The sequence below is a fragment of the Ciconia boyciana genome, chromosome 3, assembly GCF_034638445.1.
Source record: "Ciconia boyciana chromosome 3, ASM3463844v1, whole genome shotgun sequence".
NCBI lineage: Eukaryota > Metazoa > Chordata > Aves > Ciconiiformes > Ciconiidae > Ciconia > Ciconia boyciana.
Window position 1 is genome coordinate 99,857,378 of NC_132936.1, and position 23,473 is coordinate 99,880,850.

General features: G+C 36.1%; 1 protein-coding gene across 3 annotated transcripts in view; it reads right to left on the reverse strand.

Annotated features, from left to right (window-relative positions):
• Positions 1-23,473, reverse strand: part of PLEKHH2 (pleckstrin homology, MyTH4 and FERM domain containing H2) — a 56,554-nt gene that overhangs the window by 24,437 nt on the left and 8,644 nt on the right. For 2 of the 3 annotated variants that reach the window (XM_072856797.1, XM_072856798.1), the window contains exons 3-11: positions 12,566-12,628; positions 11,367-11,516; positions 10,833-10,916; positions 9,229-9,310; positions 7,252-7,434; positions 4,523-5,511; positions 3,431-3,506; positions 2,848-2,942; positions 2,064-2,208 (exon numbers count right to left, since the gene is read on the reverse strand). In XM_072856797.1, the coding sequence (XP_072712898.1) occupies positions 2,064-2,208; positions 2,848-2,942; positions 3,431-3,506; positions 4,523-5,511; positions 7,252-7,434; positions 9,229-9,310; positions 10,833-10,916; positions 11,367-11,516; positions 12,566-12,628 (1,867 nt within the window). The remainder of the gene's footprint in view (positions 1-2,063; positions 2,209-2,847; positions 2,943-3,430; positions 3,507-4,522; positions 5,512-7,251; positions 7,435-9,228; positions 9,311-10,832; positions 10,917-11,366; positions 11,517-12,565; positions 12,629-23,473) is intronic. The other variant, XM_072856799.1, reaches the window with a different exon arrangement.

A 23,473-nucleotide genomic window follows, 5' to 3' on the forward strand; every position in this document is an offset into this window, starting at 1 on the left:
AGTTTAAGTCACTTGTGAATGAAACAACAAACAATGAAACAACAAAAAAATATATCACCTTCTGTTATATTACTACAGCTTTTTTAAGGAGGGAGTTAGTGCCATGCATACTACTACTCTAGAAAATGAATACAGGATCTTTAATTAAACTAAGCAACTTTCCCCTTCCCCTTTCTATCATTCACTCTGGTATCCGCATTTCTCATGCAACTGCTTGTGCACTAAGAAGCTGTGCTCAAGATCTGCTATGTTGAAGCTGTAGGTGACTGTCTTTATTTGGCAATTACTATGAATTTTTATACTGAGGTTTTCCAAAAATCTGAATTCCAGATTTCAGGAATTTTTTTAGAGTTTATTAGCTTTAATCCTGAAAAAAATGCACCCTGTTTTCAATTCCAGTGAATCAGCAATAAAACTTCAAACTCCTCCCTTATTCATCATTGAAATAATTATTTTCAAACATGTGAACATGTCCTTTTGTAAGAACTAGTGTTCCACTCTGAAAGGTTACTCTCCAAGATTGAATGAAGATGCCTTGTTTCCTTTGTTTCATTAATCTCCAAACTAATGTGCCGATTTTATTTTTAAAAAAAAAGCTTTCTCATTTATTGCTTTGGTAAGCCACCTGGGCTTTCAGAGTGGGTTCTTCTCTTCTCATGTAGGATCTTTAATAACAAATACGCAGCAAGCTAATTATGTGCCTAGTGAAATTTGTGACTGCCTAGATTTTTAAACAATGTGATCTCAACAAAGATATGTACGTATGTGTTTTGTGGTTAAGAAAGGTTTCCATGCGTGAAACAATGCAAGGACTATTTTATGAGAAGAAAGCATGAACAAAAGGAATGGTTCCATTTTACAGACACAGATATAAATTGGAGGTTAAACCAGCTATTAAATTAGCTAATTTACCTTTCCTGTTGTGCAAGCATGTAACATGAGATGCGTCTGCAACCACGGCACTGGTTTTTGCTTAGCAAGATGGAGCTGCTGGGAAGCAGGAACTATAGGTCCTTTTCATGCTCATGTGGCAAAACTGTAACTACATGACTGGAAACAGGACTTGATGCCACGTGTGGCTGGCTCTGGAAAACTCCTAGTGGACCAGTGGCTCTATCTACCTGCTCAAGTGTGACTGACTGGAGCTCCTGCTAACTGGGATTTTAACATGGATAATGGAGACTACTGAATAATGTTATTTTGCATTTCTAAAGCAATGTGCAGTGAAGGATCTTAACACTTGGCCTCACTGGAACCTTAGATCTTAGTCTCCCTTGGTTTAGCCAGTGAAGAAATACTCGCAGGGATATAACACATACTGTCACCCCATGAGGAAGCATTATATCTTTCAATGTTATGAAGCATATTCTTTTCATTCTGCAGATGGAAAACACACAATTACCGCCGTGAGATTTGTCTTCCACAAAAGACAGAACATTACTGGATTCAAGGGTTTTACCTAAATCTTTGCACAGGACCTTGAGACAATCACTGTAAAAATGAAAGAGGCCCTTTACTGCATAAGATGACAGAACCAAATACTCTGTTGAGAGAACTTTTCCACCTGCTTTCTGATCATGTGAAACTGTTAATTTTTTTTATAAACTTGAAAATATGTTGGGTTTTTTTCTGACAGCAATTACTTTTTTCTAGGTCATTTTTTACCTCCCTACAGTTAAAGGTCACAGGAAGTCCTTGGCATGACACAGTATAGATAGAATAGAGCTTCTTGCTTTAAATGTACTGTAAATGTACTGTAAATGTACTTGCTGTAAATGAGTCACTTTTGCCTCATGACAACAGCCAGCTACTAGATTAATGCCTTAAAAAGACATCTATAATAACAGCAATATAAAGAAAGCCATGTATAACAGTCCTTTCTCCTGCTTGAATAATAGATCTAGGCTTTGATAGCTGAGATAAAAGCCTAGATTTAAGATGTCCATGCTGTTTAAGGAAGAAATAAATTTCTAATTTTTTAGTTTTCTAGTTTAGTCTAGTTTTAGTTTAGTCTAGTTTTCCAAACTTCCTGGAAGTTACTCCTTCTTATGGTTTTTGCCTACCTCGTTTCATAGCCCGAGGACTACCCGGACCACTTCTACTTCGAGAATCAGACTCAGAAGTCCTTGAGCTGGATCGAGAGCTGTCTTCTTCCTCAGATCCTGATGACTCATCTATAAATGGGCTGTTGCTTATTTGAGTTGCTTTCTGCAGAAATTAACACAACATTCTTTGTTACCTTGCATAAAGGGTATCAGTCATTTCCTTCATACTGTAGCACAGCTCTGCTGGCTTCTTAACATTCAAAGCTGTTCTTACTTGGGTTGTGAGTTTTGGCACAACGTATCCAAATCAATATCAACGTAAAACTGAATTCCTTCTGCCCTCTGTATCCTCAACCACCCCCACACTTTAAAACAGAAACCTGAGGCAGCTCAAGGCATGAGCCCTTCCAAATCACAAAAGGCTGCCAGAAAACAAACAATGCTGTGATTAGTTCTGCTGGCTATGTGACAACTATAAACAGCTTTGGCACTGACACAAAAACATTTCTACACACACACACACTTTTAATTATGGCACTGAACACCATGTGGCTGTTTAATAATTAACAAGCCTTTGGAAAAAATCAGCAAGGAACCTAAGAAGAACAGAGCTGGGCTAGTAACATTTTATAAGCATTTTTTTTCCAGCTATTTGACATTTCCATTACTTCTGGGGTTCTGTGATCTCTAAACATCATCTTATGACATATTTGGCATGGTAGCATCAAATGTGAAACAGCAAGTTCCTGGATGTGAAGCCCAATGGCATTTAAAAATTTCCTTTAAACAGTAATACAGTTACCCCTTTCAAAGTGGTGTAGACAGGAGTGGTCATGTTCTTATATATCAGAGATGTATATAATCCAGATATGGAGTACGAAGTTAGTGAAACAGCACCTACAAAAGCAACATATTGTATAAATGACCTTCCTAATTTACCCCTCAATTAATCAAATGCTAATGTAAATTTTGCATTGTATAACTGCTATAAAATGCAAACTAACTCCTGAACTGTTTTGGATGTGAGATTTATAGCTTTTTGAAATTTACAATGGTTTTAAGGAGTATAAACAAATTGTAGTCATGACCACTAACCCTTTCTAAATTGAAAGTATAATCTCTTACCTTGGTACCTGGTATAGAATCTTCAAAGTGAATTGCAAAGGAAACTGGAGTGAACAAAGTACAAATTCAGCACAAAGTCAAGAGGCAAGGTAATAGAAGACAATGGAAAGATAACCAGTGATCGTCTAGGTTTTAAATAGCAGATAACTAAATCTCCATAGAAGTATCTTAGAGGAACATGGGACATTTGGTCCTTGCTTACAAATCACCGTAAGAAGAGAATTTTTGTTCATGAAACAATGAACAGCTAAACCACTTACTTTTGTTAAGAGATTCCATGGTGAAAGCTTCAGACATCCTTAAACCAGATTTGGCTACAGCATAAATTCTGCTTTCCTATATAAGAAGAATGGATTTAATGGTAGATAATTAAAACACAACAATCACTTTTCTTCTGTTTAGCCTCCCCATAGCCTCCCAGTCTTTGTGTTAGTACAACCACGTGATTAAATGGTTGATAAAGTGGTGTCATCAGTAGCAGCTGAAAAATGCATCCTTCTTTTATATGCCATACCCACCATACCCATAGTCTGTTTCAACCTTTTTTCACACAATGCTTGCCCTTATAGATAACTTCTTTTCAAAAATACTATTATCAGGGGCCAAAGAAGCTATAGCGAGAATATTTTTTAATGGGAAATTGCATGTTAAGAACAGAGAAATGCCATTATGGAGGCAACTTTTCAACAGTTTTGTGTGCCACAATAAGAAAATCTATAATGAAAAAATATGCACTAAAATATATACATAGAAAAGCTGTTACATTAACACATTATTCATCTCTGAAACATTAGTAAATCTCTGACTGTGGAACTACAGAATCAGTGAGTCTAGACACAGTTAATTTTGGATTTTATGTAAGAAATATTAGTATCTACTTTAACTCCCTGATTGATGGCTTTAAAATTTTACTTGGAAATGTGATCAGTAACTTCCATAGTCTGTAGTTGTCTTCTGTCAACTTAATTATCTAGATTGTGAGTGGTACAATGGTTATTGCAAAGGCACTGATACCAGCAGTCTTAGGCTTTGTTGGTGTTAAGATATATAAACAAATGCAGTCGCAAGCATTACCTCATTAGATATACTCAAAAGGACATATATAACTTAGATGTGACATGACAAAAATTGGTCTTATCTACAGAAATAGTGACCATGTTTTTCAACGGCAGAAATGCTGTGCTTCAAATCAGACTTGCTTCTGAGTTTGTCCTTCTAGCTGCAGTTAACGTAATGTCCTGTCTTGTCATCAAAAATAGAATGAGAAAGGTAGAAGCAACAGAAGTCATAGAAGAGAAGCATGAAAATGAGTTAGTTTCACCAGTAGGAAAAATATCTATCATTATACTTACCCAGGAAGGAAATCGATGTAATGGAGGGGTTGGAGGTTTATTGCTAGCACCCTTTTTTGTCGTATCACAAGGTTCTTGGGCTTCAGCATTCTGTGCTTCAGTGCAGTCATAGGTAAACACTCCTTCATCACAGCCAATCTCCATTTTCTCTAAAATATCAGTATCTTCTCCATCCACCAGATCAATGTCTGTTTCCTGAGGTCTCCACGGACGTATCATGCTTATGGCATTTCTATTTCTACCAAACATTCTGTCAGAACTCAGCTGGGGCTGGCTTAGATGTTTCTTTGCTAATGCTGAATTTATACTAAACACATTAGGAGTCCGTAACTTTGGAGGTGGCAAATTTGAGGGAGAATCCGATGGCGTTGTGCATTGAGAACCTGCAGAAGTTGCTAGAATTGGGTGTTTGGGTGTCAGAGCAGGGGTTAAAATTGGACTTGGGGTATTTGCCTCACTGGATGAGGATGAATAATCTAGCCTCTGAGATTGAAATTTCTTATTCAGTTCATCTGAAGAACTATCTTGGTCTTTCTTTTTACTTGTGAAGTCAGAGTTGCACTTTCCACCTGGATGGTTCTGGCCTTTTCTTTGGGACCCTTGCTGCCAGGAGTATAACTTCTTGTGCTGAGTCCTCTGAACACCAAAACTCTCTTCTTCAAATACAGAACTACTGTCATCAGATGCTGTCAAATACATTTCACTTCCCATTCTACTGTACCTTGCATTCTCTTCAGATGTGTGGCTTGAGAGAGTCGATGCACACCTGGATTTCAGTCCTTTATTCTCTCCTCCATCCTCATCTGAGCTCCAGTCACTCCCGGTAGTGCAGGAGTTCTTTGACATGTCACTGTCTATGTCTTTGGATGAACAGCTTGTTCTCACATTTTTGTTCTGCTCTGATCCAGGGGAACTTTGTTGCAATGACTTCTGACCTGTATTGCTTTCATGTGCAGGACCAGCAAAGGTAGTTTCCAGGATATCCTTCTCTAGAGAAGAAATACAATGACTATAAGAAAATTACATTAGCAAACGTGACTGCTAAAGGATTTTGTTATCATGTCTGCAAATAGTAAGTAGGTAATCATTTCAAATGTGTAAGCACATTTATGTTTTTTTAATATTGTAAACAATAAAATTTAAGCAAATTATTATAAATTTTTGAATGCAACTGAAGTTGCACCAATGTTTGCCAAAACACTGTAACAGACATTACTCAAAGTTCCAGCCGAACTAAAAATGGCGATAAATGTAAAGATGAGCAGAGTGGAGCCATATTTTAAAGTAAACCAGATATGTCTGAAAACAAACAAACAAAAACCACAAAAAAAGGCTTAAGAGGGCATAAAATTTAGCTGCTTTATTAAATCTAAGGAAAATTAAAATTTAGTAAAAGCTTGTCAGAAAAGATTTACATTAACAAATCGGGTATTCTGAGCATTTCTGCGGTGTTTATATATAGAAATTTCTTCTGCAAGCTATTATTGTATTCCCAGTGGTGAAAGATACACAAGAGAGGCTTATGAAAAACGCTTAGGGGAAGACACTGTCTTAAAAATAGCTTTGCTTATGCTGTTCACTTTTACCTGGTTTTGCAGGAGAGAGTTATAGCTTGCAGCGTGTCAGTGAGGCCTACGTGCTCCCCCTGAGTTAAAACAGATGCAAGAATGAGGGCCTTTCTACATATTGGGAAAGTTAATGTTAAATAGCTGTGTGAAGTTAAAGTGGATTGGATAAGCCAAAGATTTTAATTTAGTCCACATTAAAGTAATGAAGTCACAAAAGTTGATCTGTTTCCATCTGGGTTCTATTTCTTATCCTTTCCCTTGAAAAAAAATTCTGACGTCAATTTCTTCATCTATAAAAATAGAAATCATAATACATACCCACCTTTATAATGAACTTGGCATCATATAAATATACGAAATATTAATAGGATCTATTTCAGTTTCTGATTTTCTACAGACCTCAGCTTGCAATTTTGGGTACCATGATTAACTGGAGAAAATGCTGAAATCATGAATAGTACTGTGGGACTCAAACGAAGGACCAGAGCAACAGTCTGCTTCCTGGGCTTTTCAGTGCTTAAGGGAAGCAGCAAGCTGCAATGGACTTGCTTGTGCTTATAACAGCATAACAGCACGCCAACTTGCTGGCATTGCCAGACTTCAGGGCTTGTTGGGGAAACTGTATGAACTGATCAGGGAGCTTTCTACTTCTTCGGACAGGCAACAATGGTGTGAAAAGATGCCTGAGACTCTTCTGTTTTTTCTGACCTTGATCATACTAATGAAAGATTACTGAGTTGATCTTGTTGAGTTAGGGCATAAAACTAACACTGGGATACCAGTGATACCATAGATAAAATATACAGAAACTGGACTTAGGTGAGGCTCTACACAGGCATAAAACGTAACAGCCCTCCCTGGGGGACTGGCTGCCTTAAAGCTCCTTACGCTACTGTGGAGCAAACCTGGGCCACAACAAATTGTTTCCTTTGCAGCCAAAGCACCCGTCAGCCACTGCATGCTGCCAAACAGTGTATCAGTGGTATTATGGAGACTCTGGTGCTTCACGGAATTTCTTCCTACTAATAGAGACTAGCATTAGGGAGGGAGAGAGTACTGCTATATACTTTCAAAACAGCTGTTCTGGATACACTGACATAGTTGTCGATTTTAGTTTTCCACCTGTGTCAGAATAAAATGGCAGTATCGGTGACTAAGTACCTAGCATGTTTTTGCCTTCAGTGTAGTCTGACTCTTTAGATGAAGACTTGCTTATTTCTTCAAACTTAGGAGATGGTTGAGGACTTCTTGCTCTATTTGAAAAGCATCCAAAAGTCAAACTGCTTAGTCGCTGACACTCTCCAGGTTTTTGTGTTGAAGTAACAGATTTCTTGCCCGTAGCTTCTGAAGAATAGTAATTCAGAAATCTTGTGTTAATGGGATATAGCAAGCTATGCTACTGGTCTCTTTACTCTGCAGTGTAAAGTTGTTTTTTTTTAAGATAACTAAAGTTTAGTTATCTAAAAAAAGTTTTTTTTTTAAGATAACTAAAATTTAGCAAAAAGATAATAAACAATTTATTATAGGAATAAAAATCTACCTGATACCTCCCCATATCAAAATAAACCAGAGCTACATTTCTAGTTCTTAAAGATTGATTTTTTAGTATAGAAAGAAAAAAAAATCTCTTTTAACAATTTCACAGCAATAAAATATAAAACATGCACTTAATACAGAATGAAAACCTAGTGGAAATACCTGATTTTATTCTGCTGTGACTGAAATCAAACCTATGGATTGGTCTAGGATATATAATATGGGAAAGACTGTAGAACAATAGTATTAAAGTATGTGGTGGCCTTCCCTTCAGATAAAAATATTAAGAGACTCTCTAACAGGTGCTACAGCAAATATAAAGGAGTAAGTTACCAGGCTTGGAAGGTATATATGGAGGACTTCAAGAGAAGGTGAAAGCATAAAATGATTAACTGCCTCAGAAATACGAAATCCATCCTTAGGGACAGCTATTCTGCCAGAAACTGATATGAAACAATGCTGTCCATCCGTGTTTATAAAAAGTTCTGTGGCAGATCCAGAAACAAAAGGCCCTTATCCATACCTGTAAACCGTTTAAAACAGTACCACATGATTGTAATTTATAGCCTGTTACCAGCATGGACACTGCAAATGGTAATACATTTCTTAATATTTTTGAGCATATCAGTAAATGTGTGTTGAAAACCAGCTGACAAATTCTTAGTGTCTCAAAAAGCCTTTGAATAGATCTCTCAGAAGAGGATGACTAAAGCTGTGAAGTGCTGAAGTATACAGAATTGCTACTGATCAAAACATAGCAAAGAAACAAAACAATCCAGCTTCCTCATTAATAGAGTTGCATCTTAGTTTAAAAGCTTCATATTGTGTATGTACATATTTTGTAAATATTTATATTTTCATACATTATGCGTATTATGTGAGTACACACACATATATATACACATATACACACTTTTCTAAATGTCTGTGTATGTACATATATACATGAGATACATTATCAAGAAATGAGGGCTAGGTAGCAAACTAACGAGATTTTCAGATGCTAGTAAGTTGTCAGGTCAACCAGGTATGGAAAGGGCTGTGGGAACCTTCAGAGAGACTTAAGAAAGTTGGTTAACAGAGAACACAGTGGCAAATAAAATTCAACTTTGATTAATGCGAAATAATGGTCTTTGGAGGGGATATTCCTCTTTTCCATATTTACAATTTACGATTTTTAAATTCACTATATCCACTTGGAGAGGAACCTGGTGATACTGTGGCTGAATTAAGGTTTTGGATCACTGTAGTCAAATGTAGTAATTAAAAAAAAACTGATCAGAATTCTGTATGCTATAAAGAACTGAAAGCAAAGATCTAACACAAATCCAGTCAAATCTTACTACTCGCAGAACCTCTTAAATAACATATACCCTTTCACCCAACAAAAAATACTTGTGGTTTGTCTGCATGTCTTTTCAATAAAAATTAAATTATTGCTTGCCTAACACATTCACGTACAGTCACTCTGATGTCAGTTCATACTAACTGAAATCTTTGTGATTTCACAGAATATTTCCATTATGTGGATGCACAAACTATTAGGGAATAGAAAGAAGTATGACATATATAGAGAAGTTGTTAAAAGATTTGTACATTTACCTTGCAGTTTAGATTGTACTGTTTTCATCTCTTTGGTTTGCTTTTGGTTGATCAAGCGAAGGTTCTGATTTTCCACCTCTAACTAAAAGCATATAAATGTAATCTCATCCATCAGTGAAACAATTCTTAAAGTCATTGCATCATTTAGATTTTCTCTGAATTTCTGCCTATCTAAGGATAAAGCTAGTTCATCTCTGTTTCTAGTTTCTCTCTGCTACTTCTCTTAATGCCAGTCTAGGCATTTGTTTGTTCTGAACAATGAAATTCCCTGCAATGCTTATTTGCTCAACTTCTGTTAAAATCATTCCCCCAACCCAGCAAACCCACGCCTGCTTTAAAAAGCCTTAATAATGAAAAAAAAAAAAAAAGAAATCTGCATTGGCATTTTTAATAAAAGCAGAGGGCTAGAATTACAAACTTTTGTGCCACTTGGCAAACCCAAGAGCAAGCAGAGGAATTAGAGGGAATGATGGTGCTAATGCCTCCTACCATCCCATGACAAAGATTAAAAAAATAGGTACTGAAAAACTTCATACAGAGCAGAAGACCTTCTACAGGAAGAAAAAATCCAACAACCCAATGCTGTAGCCCTCTACCAGGAGGTAAAAGATGTTGGTTCAAACTCCTGCTCTGAATTAAGCAAAGAGAAGAACTATATGTGAGTATCCTGTATCACACAGAGGGGAGCCAGCAATTCCACTTGCCATTGGGTGACACCTAGCCACCTCTGTGAAACTAGCTTGAAATTCTCCATGTTTCAAAATAAGTAAATAGTTTTGAGTCATATTTGATTTTGTCCAAACCTTTTCAAGATAATTTTAGCTAAACTTAATTGCGTTTTTATTAAATGATTTCAAAAACTCCCCTCGCAGACTAATAGTAAATGTTACTTCTAGTTTCCTACTTTAAAAATAATAATTTCATTGTTTTTCAACTGGAGTGTTGTTAACCACTCCATGACTGGAGTGTGGTTAACCAGTTAACCACAACAGAGTAGGATTTTAACTTTTATGGGCAACTTTAAATTTTATACACACAAGGAAGAGAAAGCACACCAAAACTGGCAGCCTTAGGCAGGGCAAAGACATGGTTATCTCACCACAGCACAGAGACAACTGGTCTCTTTTGGGAATAGAGCTGGTGCCCCTGAAACTATTTATGACTAAGAGTACTGTGGGCATTGGAAAATAAAAAATGAGCAAGTCCTTTTTTTCTGCCAGGCCCCAGCAGACTTGGTCAGCTTTCTGGGGATTATTCACACTTTAGGCATCTGCTTGAGCAAGCTCAGTTTGCCAGTTAATCTCTCTCAATTAGTGGTGATAAGTACACCTTCCAGAGAGCAGTTCTGGGCCTTTTCTCCATAAAGAGGACCCAGATATACCAGCTGACCAAATTAGACATCAGAATTTAAGTGACATGGATACTCTGCCCTCTGTGCTGTTGTTTTCATTTTTCCTCTTTCAAGCAAATAACTATAGAGATCAATGAAACTGGGAAGCATGTTTTTTTACTATGGCACAAACTCCTTTAACAGCCAAAAAGCCTAAGGGATATCCAGTCACACCATTATATTTTCTGTGTAAGTATTGTAGCAAGAGTTATACCTCATGGAGCTTGACTGTCACCCATTCTTTTATTTTAGCTGCTTTTTCTTCTATGATTTTTGCTTCTTGCAGTCTTATTTGCTTCTGGAAAAAAATTGACATAAGCATATTTTTCACTGAGTATTATAGTCTGCCTGAGTAGTATCTTCAGACACAAATCCTAATATTGCTTGAAGTAATTCAGTCTCCTGGGCAATATATGGTGATTTTGAAAAAAATGATGAATAGGCCCTTCACAGAGGCTGCTGTTCCTCTTTCCACTAGGAAAAATGAAAGCTCTTCAGAGGAGACAGTGAAGAGGAAGAACATCCTTCCGCTCTTAAAAGTTACATGTTCTTTCAAAGGAAGCCATAGCATAATTTGCAAGTGAATAAATCTTATTCAAATTATATACTTCTAATGGGAACCTCTTTAATCAAACAACAGAAATAATGCTAAACTTTTCTGTCCTCTATTGATCTTAATTTTTATTTTCCTTTTGTATAATTAAGAATGGAATTGATGCTCATCTTTTGTAACACCATTATTTCTAACCTGTTCTTCAAGTTGTTGCTCCAATTTTTGTATTATGTCATTTTTATCTTGTATCAGGATCTCCAGATCTTGACATCTCTTATACAACCTGGTTTCTGACTCGCTCGTTTGAACATTAGCTGCTTTTAATTTTTCTTCCATGACCTGTACCTATTTGGAAGGTCAAACGTAAGACTTTAAGAAACATAATACTCCAAGTTAAAGGTAGTAATTTAATCACAAAATGGACTGTTAAAATTGCCCCCACATTTAAGATTCAAGATAACCCTGCAAAGTTCTGAAGCCTATTTGAGAAGAAATTCTACAGTTCGTTATGTCTCCCTATGCATTTAATACCAATAGGACTGGCAAAACACTGACAGACCTTATACAGATTTTGTTAGTATTAGTGAGAGGCTTCTAGGTTTGTAACACACAAGCTGTTAGAAACGGCAATATGGGAAGAATGCAATTTATGTATAGGGAGCTGCTGTTAGGCTTAATAAACAATGTTTTAATAAATAAACTATTGCACAGTGTAAAAAATCCCAATGAATTATCAGAAGCATTCTAAAAAATGGTTAAAAAGTACTTGGCTTGTAGTCAGGAATGTTTTCTAACTCCAAATTAGTACATGAACATTTTTATTCTTACAATTTTCAGTTTCTATCTGTCTCACAGTAAGATGCGAAGGATTTTTAGGGAATACCAGAGATAGGTTCACAAAATGTCTGCAGTAGCTATATCTGCCATTTGGAATCAAAAGGCAACTTTGGTTAAATATTTAGCCACAATCTCATTCTTTAGATGATGTAACTTCTACAAGAAGAACCAACAATGTAGAACAATCCTATTTAGAGACTGTATTGGATAGCCTCATTTTATTTTCTTACAGATTTTCTAAAACAGGTCACTGTTTCCTCTCCCTTTTGTTTCCATGTGCATCATATATCAAAGACTCATGATGCATCAATGAAAAAGCTCATTACATGTATCTATTTTTGATTCGTGCTGTTAGCTTTGACTTTACTGAAGTGGAGTGGATAGTGAGCAGAAAAAGGTGTTAGAACATCTCCGGTAAGACAAATCAATAGATGTAAAAAGAAACTGCCTTCTCCCTTTTGAGCAATACTTAAGAAAACCAGCAATTTTCTGAATTTCCCTTCATTACAGTAACATGCACATAGCTAGTGGAGGTATTTTTCAATTTATATATATACCTGCTGAAAAGCTCTCTCCGCTTGACGATCAGCATCTATAACCTGTTTCTCAAGCTGCTGCATCTGTAGATACATAAAAACATATAGTAAAATGGCCATGCCTTCTGCCTGTCTCCAGAAATACCACAGTGAAACATATTTTCATGGTCTTATTTGAAAAAGGAAAAGACAGGTTATGGACAGGAGCATAATAATAAATAAAAGGATAAAAGGTGTGTCAAGACTGGGAAGATAATTCATCATTATGACTGTATTAAAACATTGTTAAGATTCTTCTACAGAAAAAAAATTAATACAACTTTTCTTCATAGTACAATTTTGTGGCTGCTACATGACATACTGCTTTTTTTCCCTGCTACCAAGAGTAGAAATGCCTTTGACAACAGTCCTGAAACTCTCCTCGTGCAGGCTCATAGTCTTAGAAAGTGCTAAGCTCCTTCATGCCTTTCCAAAACTGGCAAGAGTAAAGAGTACTTGGCATGTTATACAATTTGGCCATTAATTCTTTTGAAGTCGACAAATTTAGCTTTTGGGAGGAACTGTGCTACAAGGCCTGTCCCAGACTCCTCCACCCTCTGCATGAAAGAAGGAGGTATGTGGCAGAAGAGACATGGTGGATTCAGGTGCTACACAGAAAAAAAATGCGAAAAGCCCCAGTAGAAATGGATAAAGACAGAGACCAGCACAACATGAGGAGCGAGTGGAGGTCCCTTTTGAGAGGTGAGGGACCCTGATCGGTTCCATTATAATGATGCCTAATAAATCACAGGCTCAACCTTTGCCCTGGGCCTCAGAAAACCCCCTGCATTTTACATGATTTATTTTGAAAGCTTTTCCAACAATATGGAACAGAGGAGTCCAGAAATAAACTTTTAAAAACCATTTTGTTACATTTTGGTAAGAGGTCTCTAGTCTGATTTTGGTGAACAATACAATTATGACTTCTTTAAAAAGTAAACTGAGGTTTGAAATCATACTAGAAAGTACCTAAGGAAATGAATATATTATTTTGTAACTTAAGGACTTACTGGCTCTCAGGAAATACCTAGCTAAGACCTCTGTTCATTTGAAGAGGATGAAACATCAAATACTTAACATTGGGATACTCAATACTGAGCTTCAAAATTGTTCATAGAAAAACATATGATACAAATAATGCAAATGAAAATCATTTATTCCTTCTCCAGCTTACTGCTTGGTTTTAAAACAATCCGTTTCATTCTGTCCTGTTTGTACTCCATTTCTGGCATCTTTCAGTTTCTTTCTGTCTCTTTTTTTTCTCTCCCCAATTATGTTGTCAATCCCATGAAACAGTTTTGTGTACTTTTAGTACCTCATCCAGACAAGGACACCGAGTCATCATTTTCTATCAATCAAAAACTGAAAACGGAGAAAATGACTTTTCACTAACATAAAAAAAAGCTGTGACTGACCTTCTAGTACTTTCTCATATGATATAAAAAGCCAAAGTCTACAACATAATACCACAACACACTGTTCATACGAGAGCGACAAACATTTCACAATTTGCATGGTTATGGTCGGGTCCCCAGTGAGTTGTTTTGCAAGAGCAGTTCTAAGGACATGATCATCCCAGTCATTCATGTACTAACAGTCCGGACAGACGGACAAGGAGGAAAGGAACCTTCGTTGTTCCTCTCTGGTCACATGGATTTAATTTTGTATTTGTACAACTTCATGTTGAGATTTTAACTTTGAGTTTAATTTGTAGAATTTTGAATTCTAAAGTTACTTTCCATCTGGTTTTTTGGTTTTATGTTCAAATAGAAGTTTGCTTTACAAGACTTACTTTAATATTGGTTTTAAGGCATTTCTTTTTTAGTGAGTTGGGGACTCGGAAATCAAGGTTATTTCTGAATATATGGTCAGCTAACATTCCGGTGTAGTAAAAGCACTATGCTAAACCAAGTAAAAGTGCAGCTATTATATCAATAATGAACATTGTTAATACTCTATAATATTTGGACAGAAAACTCCTTCAGATATTTATAATGTGAAATTCACTGTTGATAAGTAGCAAGTTGTTCATCAATTTTCACAGTCAATTTGTAAATGCACGTGACTGCCATGGCAGTAATTGGCAATTTATTTATGTCCCATAAGTAAAATTCAGTTCAGCTGTAAGGTCGTATCAGAAACCTGGCAGATTTAATAAACTGAAATAAAACCTGAAAACGCTGCTTGCCAGGTCCACATAGCTGCCAATGCAGCTCAACTAGCTCCGACTTGGCTTAAACCTGAAAACAACTAGTCTCTCTAGCAGTACCTAAGGATCACTGAACCACTGTACAAGCATTAAGCGGTAGTGCTGCTCTTCTACACAACAATTTGAGTTCTGGATAATACGGTGCACTACAGACCTAAGTTCCTTCCGTGTTTCTGCACTGCAGCTGTACAGTGCACCTCTTGCTAGGAATATATACTGTTGCACAGGACCAGGAACATAATAGTATGTTGATGTAGACTACTGGGACAAAGAATATGATTTGAATAAAGCTGTTGCTAAGATGAATGTAAAGCTAGGAGCCAAAGGAGCTAAGAGAATAATTACCAAGAAAAATAGCATTGAGAGATTAAAAATGGAAGTACAAGGTTTATTTTTGCTTCTCTGAGAGTTAACTATTTCAAGAAGGTATGCTAGGAAGCTTTGGGTGATCTCACAATATGGATACGTCAGTCAGCTTCCTGGCAACAACTAAATGTGAGATTTCATTTGGAAAATTTCTAAAGGGTCTTAAACTTATTTTAGGAGGCTCCTGTTAAAAAAAGGCAATTATATTATTCAGCAAGAATGGAAGACCATAGTTATCAAACATGAGCACTTCTATTACAGTTAAATTGGCCAGCATTTCCATAATTTGATGCTACATAAAAATTACTAAATAAGTCCTGATTTTCCCTTTATTTAGAGTTTATATAGGTTTGTTTTGCAGTGTCTATTGTAACAATAATGAAACTTAAAAAATATATAATTTTTCTCCCATTTGCATAAATAACCTCTAACCAATCCGCAAAATGATTTTTCCCGAAAAATTAGATTTACATCTGTACTCTGACTGCTTTGCTACTCTATAGGCCTGTGAAGTTAAAGAGAAAAAATGATTGCTTTAGGATACTCTGAAGGTTATCAAACTTGTTGGGCAAAAGATTGGAACTAGTTCCAAGGGAAGGATTTCTCTTCACAAAGACAACCTAGCCTTAAACCTTCTTCTTAAGTTAGCAAAAGGTTTCATAACAATGACCACAGCATTACTGAGAGAGAGAGAGAGAGGAGAGAAGGAGAAAATATGTGACTGGACTAATAGCTAGTTGTTTAAATTAAAAGTCATACTTTGAACTCCTCAAGAATAAAATGCAGTGGTAAATTCTCTTTACCCAGTGACTACGAAGACAATTTCAGACCAGGGACAGATAGCTTAAGATCCTCAAATTATTAAAAAAATAAAGGTAAATGATACCTAAACTTAACCTCACGATGGAAGTGGCAGGTAACTGTAGCCATATCCAAATTTGGAGGCAAAGGTCAGTGTGCTTTACAGATGCAGAAGAAAGAACTCTTACCTATGAGTGCAACTTGAATATCGATGACCAACTCTGACTTTATACAGAAAGTGATTTGAAAAACAGAAAAGTCTGTTGAATTAGACCTCTGTTCCACCAGCTTCTTTCTATATACATCTATGCAAATCACCAGTATCACTGGAATTAAATCAGCTGTTAGGCTAGAAATTTCTTGAGTGAACTACAGTCTGTAAAGTATGAACAGACATAAAGCTGGCTTCCCAGGAGAAACACGGAGGGCCAGCATGTCATTGATACCATTTGGCACGTGAAATATATTTAAGCTTAAGTTCCTATCATGTCCTGAATGAGATAACTTGAAATAATGCCCCAGTTCAACAAACTTCTTGGAAGGAATATTCTTGTCATGCACATCTATGTGGTTCAGGCTCTTTCCAAAATTCATTAAGGATTCAGAGGCGTCCTGTCATAATCTATACTGGGTTTGGTTTTACAGTCTTAAATATAAAGAATAAATGTTTTAGGCCCATGAACAAAAAATACATGCATACTGCCTAACGACCAATATCAACATAGGTACAGAACAACAGACTGCTACTTTAACCTGCACTTTCTCCTCCTCTTTTTGAGTGTAAAAATCCTCTTACAATTTTCAGAAAATGCGTTAGTGCACGCTGCATCAATTATTTGAATTGTGGAAAATAGTATCTATTGTTGAACAGATTTGTTTTTAAACTTAGTAAGGAAATAACCACTCTACATCTGACACTCATCAAATTGAGCTATTTTTGTTCAAACAATGAACAGAGAAATGCCACATGTGAATAAATACTGAATGCTTTGAAGAAACATGGCAGCAATAAAAACAAAGAGGTGCACTGCCTTGGAGGTCTGGACATTGAAGCACAACACACAGTCACTGGGGATTTTTTACAATACAAAGGCAAATCATATAGTGATTCTTTTTCAAAGTTCACCTGGAAGTTTCTTGACTGTATTCAGAAATGTTCAGCATAGATTTTTGTGCAAGTAAAGAAATTTTCATTTTATTAAAACATGTATTGCATGAAATCACATCTATTTTTGCACCAAAGGGTATGAACTCAAAAGGCATCACTTATAAATTTAAAAAAATACTCCATTTGTATGCATATATGTGTATATATACTTTCATTTATACACACATATATATACAATCATAGTTCCTGTAATGTGTGTTAGAGAGACATTAGAGCACTAAATTGATAATTTTCCTGATATTTTAAATAATTATTTAATAATTTTAAAGGAAATCTTTTACTTTAAAAATAAGAATTGTTGGAATTCTTTCCTTTTTGAGATCTGAAAAATGTTATTGATAGGAATAGAAACCTAATTTTTATCCAAGTCAATTTTCAACAGAATAACTTGTCCCATTCACATTTAAAATTTATATTATAATCAGTGCATAATACACTGTCTCCTAATTTTTAATATAAACAACACAGTTGTATCATGTAGACTTTTTGGAAATCTTTTTGACATAAACACAGGAAAAAATAAAACCATTAATGAATGAAAAGAAAAGCACCACTTCTCTCTAAGCCTCTCAAAGCATGCTGGTAATAGGTCCGAGTTTTCATAAAGGAAAAAGGAGTTAAAACCTAATGTTTCTGAAGCAGAAATACAGCCTGTCTATTGATTAAGTGCAGAACTTCCAGTGACTTCAGAACAGTATGTTTAGAGTCTGCTTTTTTCCTTGCATTTCAATTTTTCAATTCTTCCTCATCTGAAAAAAGGCCCAAACCATCTGTGGTTGAAAAACAGTGTTCCACATAAAAAGAAAAATACTAAATCTGTCCATTTTTAGATTTAGTGAACTACCAGTCCTCACACCACACAGGACTTATCAAAACTGAAGAAACATGGGGATATGGTTGCTTCTATAAATAAGCAAACAGGAGAAGCAAGTGAGGGATAAAGACACCTACAACTGCCTTTCAAAGGTGCAAGCAGATATAAACAGGTGATGAATAAACATAGGCTGTAAATTAGAAGACCCTCATTTTCCACATTGACTAAAAAAGATTTTGGAACTGCCTTCTAATAGAAGCTATAAATGCTGAAGATCTGACTTTTTATGCGGTGCTTGATAAGTTTATAAACGGTTTGAAGAATATGCCTGCCAGCTATTCCAAAGCATGTGACCGCATGTGACCAAGATTTCCTCTTTTGGTTCTATATTCCTATGTTTAAACCCAGATATTTCAACAAATCTCTGCATTTCCTTAGGAAAAGAGCCAGTACTGCTTAAAAGCAAGTCATCTGTTTGTCAGTGGCTTTGATGACCACCAGTTTTCATGTTTTAAAATATGCTATGCCCAGTCTATACGTGTATAAAGCCTTGCATACATTTGTTAGTTAAAAGCAATGGTAAAACTGTTTCAGAAGCATGACTTACTCTTTTTACAAAAAGGTCTCTCTCCTGGTGGTTTGGCTTAGGAAAACACAGTAATATTCCTCCTACTTCTGTAACTCATTTATTAAAGAGCTGACTGGGTATGTTCTATCCATATTTTCAGACATTATTCCTTCTGTCTTGACACTGATTTCTCTTCTATGTATTATGTATCTTCCATAAGGACAGTGCTAAATCTTTATAAACTACAACAAACTTTAAAATGTGACCTGACCAACTAATCCACATAGGCAAAACACCTAAAGAACAGAGATGTAAAATCAAGATATTAATATTTCACAAGAGAAATAAACAAGAAGATAATTTGTGAAGAAGGAATTAGCACATGCCTTGGGTAAGATACACGTTGTTCTTTACTGGATGATTTTTTAATCCCAAAGGCAACACAATAATTAGAAACACTTGTCTTTTATAGAACAGCTTTGCATTTTAACTAATTAATAGAAATCCATCTTGTCTCATAGATCTAGGAAGTGATACTTCAGAACTATCTGTATTTATAAAATCAAATATGCCTTCAGTAAAAAATGAAATTGAATACGTTGGCACAAAAGCTTTTCCCTAGAACAAGATGAAACTTACAAAAACATTTCTCAACGGTGTGGATTTAGTTGTCAAAATGAAGAACTGCTTTCTGAACCAGATCTTCTTTTTTGTCATAGATCTCCCCAAAAAGGCTAATGCTAAAAGCTAAGTCTTAATGGGGCTCAAATGTTCCTTAGGCTACTCACAGATCAAGCATGGTGAGTTTTCTTCACTATTTTACTGGTTCATAGTATATGGAGTTTTATTGTTTGTTATTATTTCCTACATGAAAAAAAAAAATCTTTAGATTAAAGAATTAGTTATCTGGCTTAAATCACAAAAGCTACAGCCTTATTTTTCCTTCACATTCCACCTGAATGCCCACCTAGGTTACGACTACTGCAAAACTCAGCTTAGTGCTCACAACCTGGCAGCTCGCAAGCTGCCACTTTTCAGTGCACTCCCATTTTTTCCTTCTCCTGTCTTCTCCATTTTTAATACCAATTAAAAGGTAAAAGGCTACAATTCTCATGAACAAAGCAGTGTCAACTATTCCTCCGCAAATTTGCCATCTAACCAACTCCTCCTCTTCATTTTATCTCTTTCTCTGTTCAGACTGTTCACCACAGGGATTATCTCTTTTCTCTGCCTCAATCGTGGTCAAAAATATGGAGTGTAAAAGCAATTTGGTCTTTTACGCCAACTTTATATATATGTGTATGTATGTATACACACACACACATATATACACTCCTCCTCCTTCTCCTGAAGATGGCTAGTAGTTCTACAGTCTTGATGTGCAGAATCACAATCCTGTCCACTTCTAACTACAGCAACTTCTGGCACTGCTCTCCTACTTAGGCAAAAGGCACTTCTTAATTGCAAGTCTCTCTTAACTCTCCTTTTTAGCTCTTCAGCTCATTCACATGAACTATGTTTAGCACAAAAGCCTTTCCTTGGAACAAAATGAAATCTGCAAAAATTATCAGTCTCCATCTGCTCAGTTTCCAAAATGATTGTGCTCAAAATTTTTATCAGTCTCCATGACATGAGACCAGTCTTACCACCGAGTTATATTTTACTTCTTTCAAGTTCTTTCCAATATTTAAACATGATTTTAAGAATTATTATTGAGCTCAAAAGGTTTTCCTAGTGCTCGCTAAATGTGTGAAAAGTACATATGAAAAAGCAATCTTTCACATTTCCCCTGAGTTCATTATAGTAAAATTAATGACTTCTTCTGGAAACTATATAAATTAAAAGTATGGAACAGAAAAGCCTGGGGAGGAAACTCTTCCAGAATTAGTAGTCTGGGACAGCTGCCAGTAAATATACAGACTTAAAAAAGTTAAATTCAGCAGTGGGATTTGGGGAGGCAGTGTAGTGAAGGTCAAATGAGTAGCATGTAATGTTGGCTGAATAATTGTGCTTTTCCCAGTGACAGTCATAGGACTTTCCTAAGCCTGGTAAAATACTAGAAATGTCCACTCTTTCTGGCTGTCTTCTTTTCCAACTCACATCTTGTCTTGATAGTTAAGTTGCAGCGACACAATCAAATACAAATTAGGCAGACCGCCACTCTAGCACCAACAGACATTCCTATACCATTCAAAATCTTGAAAAAGGTGAAGATACTGTTTAGCAAGGTGGAAGAATGTACCAAAGCACTTTGGCAGGCAAGGAAAAAGAAGTCTCACATGGTGCTTAAAATGAAAAGAGAAATGTATCAACAACTGGATGTTCAACTGTATTAAAAGGCAGCTGTCTGCTTTGTTTTGTTTTGATCATTGTACTGCAACTGTGGAAATTCTGCTACTTCTGCCTCGCTGAACTGTGAGTTCTGATTAGAGCCACAACATCAACATCTGAAATAGGAGGCCTTTTTCCATGCCACTGCCTGAGAGGTGATGGCTTAAGAATCAAAGGTACCACTGACTGCCAGAGTTTAAAAAATTGAAAACTTGACTGAAATTGAACTTATTCATGAAATTAAAGTGTATGGGACACCTAGGAAACACAGATGGTAAAGGAGCAAGAGATTCCAGAAATATATGTAAGGCAGCTTAATGCAGTTTGAAGACATGACAACGGATATTTAAAGTCTGAAAATACTCTCTGAGGGAATGAAAATTAAATGCATAATTTCTAAGTGCAAAAAAGAGTTCCCTCCATGGAAAATGGAGAAAAAACATCTTGTAGCTCCTACAAGTGAAATGCTAAACAAATATTAGATCGGCTAAGGATCTGCACAGGTGCCTACCCACTATCACGGCTTCCACAAGTTCCATCCACTTGCCCATCTCAGGTGGGCTGGAATAGTACGGATGCCCTCATCTCTGTACCACCAGAGGGAAGATATTCATCCTCTGGCCTCACAGCAAGGGCTGTGCTCTTTCATGCCATTACCCAGCCTGGCCTCTACAAGAACAGCTAATTTATTGCTTCCTGAGTTCTCTTCTTTCTTTTTTTTCCACCTTCACCCTCCCTAGAAAGAATGTAGGTTTAAGACATACAAAAACAGTGAAACACCCCCCCCCTCCATTCTAAAAAGGCATGGCATAAACTTTAGACGAAGGATAAAAATAGAGTTTTAGGGAAAAAGGTATGGGTATGAAAAAGGCGTAAACAAACCTAAGATTCTAACCATATAAACTTTTATTCTCTTTAACTTTCCTCACTTTCTCCTGTTTGTATCTTCCTGATTGCATCTGAATTATTTTTCATGACAAGTTTTTAAGAGCAACTGAAATACTGAAAAATAACCTTCATTTTAATAATTTTGGTACTACGGTGTTTTGCTCCTTTTTACTTTATCCTTCATAATCCTTTGAATGTAAATGGAAATACTCATTGTACTTCTTACAATTTTCATATTGGCAATCACGGCACAAGTCAAATGCGTTATGGACCTTTCCTCTGAAAACATTAATCTTGAAATTGTCATGCCACAGATAACAAAACACACTGCATCTGCTTCATTTTGAAATGTCAAATGACATACCATAAATACGCCTGCAAAATGAATAAAAATACAGTGGGACGTGGATTTAGCTGTTGGTTTTTAAGACAAAGTCAGGAATGTGTTATGCTTTGGAATATATTGTAAATAGTATTTGGCCTAAAAATCAGTTATCATTCAATTTTCATAATCTGTACAGAAAGTATAAATATTATTGCATTTGTCATGTACACACTCAGTTGCCTGCTGAGCATGTATACAGACAACATCCAAAAGGAAGGTTAAAAGCAAATCAATACATATATGAAAATAATCCTCTCTCTTAATCATTTGTATTTGTTAAAAATCATTCAAAGCATAAAATAATGACCCTCAGCACTGAAGGAAACAAACTTGGAGACATTAATGTGAATGTTGGGTATTACTGGACAGCCCATAATGCAACATTTGGGATAGTGCCATATTCAGTCCTTATGGGATCTGATGAAAAAGAAATTCAGTGGAGGCTGCCCAGGAGGAAATTCAACACAGCTATGTAGTTCATCTACTAAAATGATTTTTTAGTGATAGGAAAAACATTAACTTTACACCTGATGTTGCACACACATTTTAGGTGAAAAATGTACTTACTATGAAAAGAATGAGGGTCACCAACTTTTCCTACGACATGAAATGCTAGCTAGGAGCTAAACTTGCAGTAGAATACTATAATCTTTTATTCAGTGAAGGTTTTTTTAGTAAACTCTTCATATGCATAACACTCAAGCTGCATTAACACACACAAGCTGCATTAAAATAAATGCTTCTACCTAAAACTCAGTTCCACAGCCATCCTAAATTTGGCATACTAGGGATACTTTCTACATCATTCCTTAAATTCCTGTAAAGACCTCTCCCACTTACAGCAGCAGCTTCTGCTTAAAACTCCAACAAGGTCTCTTTCTTTGCATGTTAGATTTATAAATATAGACTTGGCAAAATGAAAACAAATAAAAACCCCAAACAAATAAAAAACAGTGAATGGATTAGTTTTCTGAAAACATTGTATATTCCTTTGCTCCTCTCTCTTCTTCTCCCCGAATTCACTACAAAATTAAAGTTCTGGTAGCCACGTTGCTGAAACGCACTTACAATGCAAATTTCTTGAACTCCTCGACCACTGAGGTTCAAGGATGAGTATTTGCTGGACTTACAAAACCCAGTAAATAGTTTGTTTTTTTAAATTAGAACACATCTATTAGAGGAATATACTGAAGACTCCCCATGTTGATCGTTTGTTTATTTGCAGGGGCACTATTAAATAAAACAACTTTGCAAAGGTATTTGATTTCCAGTGCATAAGAAGAGTATCTCAATTAATCCACTGCCCCAATACGCTTGCAGAAGCACATAGGTCACAGACACAAATGTTGAAAAAGGACAG